At 36.1% G+C, this 9,661-nt stretch overlaps 1 protein-coding gene across 1 annotated transcript; it reads right to left on the bottom strand.

The window, feature by feature from the left end:
- Positions 1 to 5,770: 5,770 nt before the first annotated feature.
- Positions 5,771 to 8,866, bottom strand: LOC134650868 (lysine-specific demethylase 5-like). Its single transcript, XM_063505806.1, has one exon. The coding sequence runs from the start codon at positions 8,507 to 8,509 to the stop codon at positions 6,065 to 6,067; it is 2,445 nt and encodes an 814-aa protein (XP_063361876.1). The 5' UTR covers positions 8,510 to 8,866; the 3' UTR covers positions 5,771 to 6,064.
- Between the last annotated feature and the right edge of the window lie 795 nt (positions 8,867 to 9,661).

Here is a 9,661-nt window from a genome sequence, read left to right as displayed (position 1 = left end):
AATAATTAAGATAAGACGCAATATGTGAACTGTAATTAAGTATGTAGTTTTAATTATTAACTCGAATAATAATTTTATTTTCAAGTAATTTAATAATAGTTGTGAACACTGCATTTTTGTAACTTATTTAAATACTAATTGTATTGTAAGACATGTGACTTGTTGAGTCATGGTTAAAAATAGTTGAGCAGTGCAGCAAAAAATGAACCTCCATATTTTGTAAGTTAAAACATATTAGGCTATTCTTTTAACGCCCATGATCGCCAACGCTCATAGTACCATCACGCCCCGCGATTATTATGTTTTAGGGTCCTAGCTAAATTGGTTTTTCGATACTTGCGCTATAGATGTAGCTAGAACCCTAAATGGCTCAACAATCACGGAGCGTGACTGTACTTTACTTATTACTTCAATGCACAGACAAGACATCCTCTAGACTGAGCATAGTAACGCTACTCCCTCTGCCACTTATACGGTAGTTTTACTCCATCTTCGAGTCAATCCCGTGCCGTGATTGGTCCGTGTCTTTGAACGGACCAATCACGGCACGGGATTCGCTCACCTCGTCCCCCCGCACCCCCGTATTTTTGGCAGCATCGGTTTCATGAAATAATTGCTCTAAACTCAGTCTAGAGGATTCCTAGTCTATGCTTCAATGTAAATGAAACCATTTTCAAATGGAACAGAGTTGCGTTTCTTTTGTTTCGTTCGATTTCAAAACAAAAGAAATTCAACCATACTAGACTATTTACAATGTAATAATAATCTCACTCAAATAATATGAACTCTTATTTCCTACTTTATAGGTTCAAATTTCAGTGGCAAATATTGCGTTTGTATGGCTGGGCTTTAGAAGTTTAAGATATTCTCATGAACTGTATTATTGTTATTAGCTATGACTATACGAAGAGACCAATTTTCTATAGCACACTAGTCTATATATTATAAGCACTGAAATATCTATAGACTGTTTTTGTAACCGCTTTTTAATGTTTATACGTGTTAGCTTTTGCTATTGATGTTTTACACTTGTATTATATATCTAGTTATAAGTATTAACAAAACGTCTAAACGTCAGTTATAAATATATTGCAATTGTTATCACAAATACTATCTTGATAAGATTAACGAGACAATAAGTTTTTACGACTTATTAATATTAGTTGTATTATAAAGTGTCAGAGTTGAAGAAATATCCCTAAAGCCCCCTACACACTCGTGGACCGGCCCGCGAACGCGAGTGTGGAGTCGATCTGTGAACTATACTTGGTCAAGCAGATCTTGTCAGTAGAAAAAGGCGGCAAATTTGAAAAATGTAGGCGCGAAGGGATATCGTCCCATAGAAAATTTGAATTTCGCGCCTTCTTCTACTGACAAGATTTGGTTGACCAAGGCTTAACACTAACACTTTTGGGTTATGTGAGGGGCCTCAAATACATCATCCATTAAACCTGCTTTTGAACCAAACGAATTTACCTAAGAAGAGTGGCTCTGGGATCAAAAAGGTTGAATACCCCTGCCTTAAGTGGTCTCTATCCGTGTGAGACAGCGCCAGACGTTGTAGAGTCTGTGCGGAAAGAGAAGAGTCGTGGAATGTATGGGGCCCAATACATTCCACAATTTCCACAAGTCTTCTCTTTCCGCACAGACTCTTATGTGTTAATCCTGACCAGTAATATATAATGATTGTCAAAGAGGGCGCTGTTATTCTTATGTATAGACTGACAGTTCAGTATAGTATGAAAAAATAGTTCCAGTGAAATTCCGAAACATGGCGCGTGATCATATGTTCCTGGTCAGGCCTTATATCCTCTAGCATCCCATGGTCCTTATACTAGTACAAATAATCTCTAATTAAATTTGAATCATTTTTAAATGGAACAGAGTCGCTTTTGTTTTGTGTCGTTCGATTTTAAAACAAAAATTCAATTCTACTTTCTAATACCATTGTATCAAATCTGACGCCTATTTTTCTTGTATTAATGGTGAGCCGGCCGCCAAAGGATACTAAAAAGACTGTATACGTCCACGTACTTCCACATTAGGTTAGGTAGCTTTTATTTAGAAACAAGCACTAGAGGCATTGGCACTAAAACATGTCACGTTTTGTAGGAAAATGGGCCTTAATGCACACCTGCAATGCCTGCATGCATGGGCCTTATTATACCACAGGAAAATAGCCAAACTATATAAGTTATTTACTGAATAATTTTTCAATAAAAAATCTGATATTTTCTAACGATTGCATAACTTGAATACTCGTAATGCAGAATAACTCTAGACTTAACTGTCAGTATTATATTTATCTTAAGCGGTTGTGATATTTGTGAAATAAGTACTTAAAAGGTGCTATTCCCTTATTCATATTTTTATATTGTATAATTTTATTAATTATCTTCCTCAATCATAAAATATTAATTACTTAGTTCCCTACGTATTCTATCTTTGGGCAATGCAAAGAATTCATTATTGATCAAATATCGATTACACAATGATGTAGATTGGCGTTATAATAACTTAGTATGAACAGCATTGTAATATTTCTTAATTTTTTCATAATTTCTGCAAATGTTTGTTTATTGTTTCTCTTTTATATACAGATTATCATTATCACTTAATTTTGTTAAATTAAATGCACCAAGACTATTTTTATTTTATTTTATGCTAAATGCTTACTTAGCCAAAGAATAAAACTATGGGCCTGCTACCGATGCTCATTCTTATAAGTACTTCTTATAGGTAACGCCGTGTAGCATCTGAAGATTGAAAAGGAGTTTTAATTTGATTTCATTGTGTCTTGTTATCTTGTTCAGATTACAGACCTGCATATATTCCGGACTGATTACTTCGACAAAAAAGTGTGACTGGAAGAGAAGTCAAACTAGAGGATCGGATCTCGTTATGATTAACCTTTGCGCCGCCACATGTCAAAAATTTCACGTAAATAAACGTGACCAACCACGACTTGATATGAAGTCGTGGCGTGTCGTGTGGGGCACGATAAGCACTGACTTTATATCAAGTCAATGGCGGCGAAAAGGTTATAAGGGGGAATGACTTCATTAGACAATAATGCTAACATTTTTAGTCAATTTATGACAATAGGTACTGTAACTAGTGCGAGTGAGACAGTTTGTTACTTACGATTCCCTCTTTCGAACCGTTTTCTCTAGTTTGCTGTGATCGACGACTGTCTTGCTTGATGACACGGCTAAATTTTGAATTCATAAAAGCATTGACGAAAAAAGTGTTACTCCTTTCCAGTTCTATGTACCTACATCCGTGGGTCCGATACCTAACAATACAAAGGGGAAATGAACCAACTATATAGACTTATAAGATTTTAATTACTCATTTTAACATATATTTATTATTTCTAATACTCACTCAATAAACTTAATTATTAATGAAAGTTTACTAGCCTTATCGTGAGGCTATAAACTTTTATCTGTCTCATTCATAAAATAAACAAAATTCTTCAATCACAGTACAAATCACACAACTGGAATAATTTCAATTATTCAGAAATAGATTGTTTATCTATTTCTTTTCAATCAAACACAAAATCATACACTCTTTCGGACAATGGCAAAAGAAATTTAACAGAAATGAGTCTGTTTTCAAATTTGGCTTAAGCTTAACAAATTGAAACTAGGGGGATGTCAAAGTATCCAGCACTAATATACAAAACATAACTTTGACGTTGCGAAAACGGGTAAAATAGACGAATAACCCATGACACCAGTCCAGATATTAAACCTTAAATAATGTATATAATATTCAAATATAGACACGATGAAAGACTTTACAATGAAAATATACGTACTTACTTAATATATTCAGGTCAAATTTTGAAAAATTGAATTCGGTACATAACACTTAGGCGACTTAGGTATATTTGAACGCAAATGGAGCATTCATTTACAATAAATAGAAAAGAATACTGGCTATCTCTTAACTGAACTAAGCAGGCGAATATACAAATACAATGTTATGTCATAGCCTTACGTTTAGTTTTCTAAATCGTAATGTTAACATTAAAATTACTCCTACATTCTAAGAGCTCTGAATTAAAAAACTATGCCATAATATTTATTATTTTTGTGATGCGTGACATTAATACCATTCCAGTACACATACTTTCTTTAGATTAGGTATCTAATTATTGTATACCTAATACATTTTTCATCCTAACAGTAGGGTAAGACACCCATTGATAGACCCTGTACTTTCCAACTTATGCAGCGGGTCCGTCAACAGAATTGACTAATAATTGGAGTGCTGACAATAGGTAGGTTTACCCCACCATAGGATGCGAGCACTGGGTCAGCACTTAGTTAAAATAATAAATAATTACCATCGTGTACAGATACCACGAAGAAATCAGCCTTGTTTCTCAAAAATGTACTGTCTTAGGGCTGGTTGCACTAAACAGTCTGTAATCGTAGTTCGTTATAATTTGTATGAAATGTTTTAGTTCTTATATGGGATGGGATGAAAGTTTCCGGCGCTATTTCTAACAGTTTATCGACTGTGCGTGGTGCAACCAGCCCTAAGTATCTCAAGTAGGTACGTATTCAATAAAACAGAAACGAATAGTTTGACTACCCACTCATTTCAACATTGCTTGCCCTTCATTCGAAATTAATAATATTGATGAATCAATGCAAAGCAGTTAACTTCTAATGATGAGATCAATAGCAATTTATAAATAATAGAACAGATTTTTCTTCCTCTTACAGTGGCATATGATTTACATCAACATTTCCACACCCTTATTTTGTGAATAATTTCGGTGGGCTTATTTTAAAATCTTATAAAACAACAAAATTTACATTTTTTGAGAGATGCTATACATTTTGTTTTATAATATAGCCTAATATGTTAATTAATATTTCTAGTGCTTTCAGAAAATATGAATAACTTCACTGAACTACAATGTTTTTTCAATACAATTTTAGCGTGGATGTAGGGTTACTCATTTCAAGTAATTAGTGAAATATTCGACATTATTAATTACATAATAATCAGAATTAATATCTTCATGAAAAGAATTAACTGTACCACAAAGAAAAGTCATCATTGTTAAAATTACTTTGGTGAGAAATTTAACCAAAACCTCAAAATATTAAAGAAAATTAGGTACACGACATAGTTGGTACAAAAGTATTTGCAATGATCACTAGTTGCTAAATTTACAGTCTTCAGAATAAAATAACTTACTAGTGTTGTGTTGTTTACACTCATTTTTATTACTGCATCAGTAATTTCAAGCAGCAAGTTGCGTTATGATATATCCTCCTGACGACTCGCCATCAAATATATTGGAGTGGCCAAAGTGTTCACAAATATTCGAGCAAAGGCTCTATTATCAAGATATTAATCTTTTCGCCGCCACGTCAATGAAGTAAGTGTCATCAACGCCATGTTAAAAATTTCACGTAGTCAACCCGTATCAAATATCAAGACGTGGCATGTGGGGCACGAAATATATTGACTTTATATCAAGTCAATGGCGGCGAAAAGGTTAAAGTGAATGTTCAGATATTTTTGAGCGCGTTGGCCGTGGCCGTCGCTATACCTATTTAATGACGACTGTACATAGGCCCCAAATAATTTTAGACTCTTTTAGTTACAATTAAGCTGGCAAAGTTTGAAAGCCAGTCGACAGGAGACATTTGTCAAAAATAAAATATATTTCTAGCTAGTGTATAAATAGTAAAAAGTGGAATCATGTACACTACACATAGGCATTAATTAGTATATCAAACTCCTGGACTCATTGTTTTTTTTATTTATTAATCAAATTTCTTTCTAAGATTAATTCTTGCTTGCAAAATCACTAACATTCATATTTAAATTTGCTACCCAAGATAATTTTGATAAAATCGCAAATTATGTAGGTACTTAAGCTGCCTATTAACATTTATTTAAGTTTAACCCCAATTCAATTAAATAAGAAAAAAAAAACAATCATCTACATCTAGTGCAGTTCAAATCTAATTTTCATACAAGAGTTCTTACTTAAAATTACTTTTGTACTAAACCACTTTGTTGTAGATGTTCAATCATCATCTAATTCTATTACAATTGGTTCAACATTATCAGTTGCTTTAGTATACTCTTCTTTTAGCTGTGACAATAATGAGCACTTTGGTATTTTAAGTTCATCTGCTTCATCTACCAAGTTCTTTAATTTTTGGAGCCGTCCAATGTCAGGTGCAGTTGGAAGCAAAATGTTTTTCGTTTCAGTCATCCATTTGTCAAAGCTATTGACTCGAAAGTCAATAGTTTGCAGCATTATATGAAGCTCATCCATGTCATATCGGTAATTTAGTGTTTTCCTCTCTAACGGACAGTTGCATGCATCTTCTGCGTGGGACAGACATGCCATGAATTTACAATTGCCGCAGTACACAGAGGACAAGAAGCATGTTGTTTTACATACTTCACATAATCGCTCATCATCACCTAGAAGTTCAAAAGCAGTTCTGCAGACATTCTTCAGACCTCTGCTTGCCATCAATGCTCGTAAGTGTCCTTCATCACGGGCTGCCTGGACAAGCTCCTTTTGTGTCTCTAAGGCAGTTTCCAAGTCCAAGCGGTCACCTTCAAGTGCCATTTTGCAAATCAGCTCATCATGTGAAAACACACAGAACCTTTTCAAGTTTTTATAATGTGTTATGCAGTCCCTTCCAACTTTAAGCCAGTCTGGTGGAGCAAAGTTAACAGCTTCTGCAAAATTGTAACCTTGGTTGAAACCTGCATGGTAGGCTCTGGGAAAAGTGACAACAAACTCTCCTGCTTGCTGATCAGTCCTGTAGATGGGCACTCCTGCAGCCATTAGGATGTTTGGGTTCATTATTGTTACTAGTTGATGGAGTAGATCTGGCTGAGATTGAAAGAGATCAGGGGCTGCTGCCTTCATGGCTTTCTCTAAAAGCTCTGCCCCACTTCCTGGCACTCCGTACCAAGTTTTAGCTTCTCCCCAATGTAAATAGTTGATAGAATAGCTCCAGTGGTCTTCGTTGTGCCAGCAGAAGGCAGAAAAACACATGCCAACATACATCCATGGGACTGTCATGCCAGATATATCAGCATTGATGAATCTCAACACAGAGCCATTAAGCACTGGAAGATTGTTTAAATTCCATCCAGAGTCCACATACTCTTGGTCGCCTGGATAAAGATTTAAGGAAGACTTGGTTGGAAAACCAGAGCCATGATCCATTGAGTGCAAATCTGCACCATATTCCACTGTTACATCTTCTTCTACTGATGAAATAATCCTCCAGAATTCTTTTTCAGCCACACCGGTTGGCACAAGATGTCCTGACATTCCAAAATAATCAGATTTGAATTTATCTGCCATTTCCCCAAACTGCTGCAGAGTATATTCTCTTTCAGCTTGAGCAAACCCGAAGGCTTCAGCAGGTTTGTGGACTTCTTCTGCTATGCAGCAGGGACAACGCCAGTCTCCTTCTGGTACTGAATTAAGAGGGGGTTTCAAGCAGAAAGTGTGATAAGTGTCTGAGCAGCCATTACAAATCAGAAGCAGATCATCTCTATGGTCTTTTTGGCAAATAGCACAGGTATAAATAGCTAAAGGGTCCATTTCATATCTAGGTCTTTTTCTTGACTTGGTTATATCAAATTCTTCATCATTCAATCCAGGCATTTTAGGACCTGGACCATAGCAAGCAAGTCTTCTGAGTTCTCTATTACACTTCATTTCTTCACTTTCTGGTTTGTTTTCAGTTTTAGTTCCAGAGATGTCCACATCTGATTTTATGTCTGACCCTGTCTTCATCTTTTTAATACTGGTGTGGGGTTTTTCATTCTCTTCTTCTTCCTCTTTTAATTTTTTTATGGATTCCAGTGATATTTCTCGAAATGTGGGAGCTTTGTTAACGTCATTTTCGTCTTTTATTTCGGCTTTCTTAACAGTTTTTAATATGTCTGCTTTGCTCTTTTCAAAAATATCGTAGGGCAGGAGAATTTTTTCGTAATTATTTCTGAGAAAATTCATTGTGTTTGCATTCTGACTGTATCCCATGGAATGAGCTATCTTACGCCATTTTTTCGGAGTATTGCAATTTTCAAAACCGCCCTCTTCGTCAACCCAGAATTTAAGACAGTACAAATCCAAAGTTTTGTTTTCTATCATTGGTATTTTAAGGGGAGAGCCTTGGAGATCCCAGAATTTCAAAATTTTTTCAAGAAACAAAAGTTTCAATCGCGTAATGGCTTCCAACTCGTTAACTTTCTGAATCCGTGGGACAAATTTCAATTTGTCTACATCTAATGAAAATGGTGGTTGCCATCGTGCTGGGGGCTTTATTTTGCATATTCCGGTCTTTTCCGCGACGGGCCGAATTTTGGCGATATAGCCGAGCGGATCCATGAATTCTTCGACTGTGGGCTCAAACACGGGAGCCTCAGGCGGCGCCGTGAAAGTAAACTCGGCTGTTTTCTGCATGGCATTTTTTTGTATAATTTTGCTATCCATTTTAATTAATTTTACTTGTGATAGCAAATTAATGGTTTATTTCACTATTTGACGCGTCGCAGTCCATTCCACATTTCACCAAACAAAGTCTACGTGACTTCTCGCCATGTGTAAATGGCTCCTAAAATCTTTATTATCTTGCGATAATAAAAACAAATGTCCACAGATTTTTAGATATCATTAGGTTAATCACACGTAAACCATTCACAACACAAAAGTTGATAACAAACACGTAACCAATGCACTTTAAATTGCATTTAATTATTTGCGAGATATTGATTGATGTCGGACAAATTTTAGTACACAAACTCTTGTGTCCGTATTCCGTACTAACGTAACATAACGCAATGGAAATGGAGATTCTTTATTCGGGAGCCACTAATACACAACCAAATAATGCTCAACCCAAGAATGTACACCCCAATAATTGGCGTCCATGATGGACGCGGATTATTGGGCTGTACATTCCTGGGTTGAGCATTCTCGGTCCGCGCAAGTTTGGTCCGGGGCGATAATACGAAGCCACTATTTTCACAGGGCAATAATGTACGACCCCATAATTCGCGTCCACTAATTTGAGTCCCTTGGCTTTCAATTATTGGGCTGAACATTATTGGTACAGGTCGAGAAAGCCCGACCCAATAATGTACGACCCAATAATTGGAAGCCAAAAACCAGAGATATTCTTTTTTTTAAGGGAGCTGTCAAAATTAGTAGTGACGTTCTGACATAAGATCTTGACAGCTCAAAAATAATCGGTTTTTCCAGTGACATCTATCAGTGACATTGACAGTATTGACACTTGTTGCTTAGGTTGCTTTACAATTTCTGTATCAATTTTTATTTTTCATGTATTTTTGCGAGGAATACAGAAGTACGGACGTGACTCGAACGAAGACGGCTAAGTGTAGACGTGGCCCATTTACTTGCTGAGCGAAACCAGAATAACCAATGGCGTCTGGAAGAATCACATAACCCACGGCGAGCTTCAATCATATCAGTACAGATGCAAGAACCCTGTTCTGAGTCTCTGATCCATAAGTGTGGCCTGCTTAGGCCTTAGGCCACGTGTCGGCATCCTCGATAACATCAATCAATCCCACAGTGACTTGTTACCTGATACGACTGTTACCTGATACGACTTGCAGGTAG

This window comes from Cydia amplana, chromosome 1 (genome assembly GCF_948474715.1).
Source record: "Cydia amplana chromosome 1, ilCydAmpl1.1, whole genome shotgun sequence".
Taxonomy (NCBI): domain Eukaryota; kingdom Metazoa; phylum Arthropoda; class Insecta; order Lepidoptera; family Tortricidae; genus Cydia; species Cydia amplana.
The sequence above is the reverse complement of the archived record's forward strand: the minus strand, read 5'-3'. Positions and strand labels throughout refer to the sequence as shown.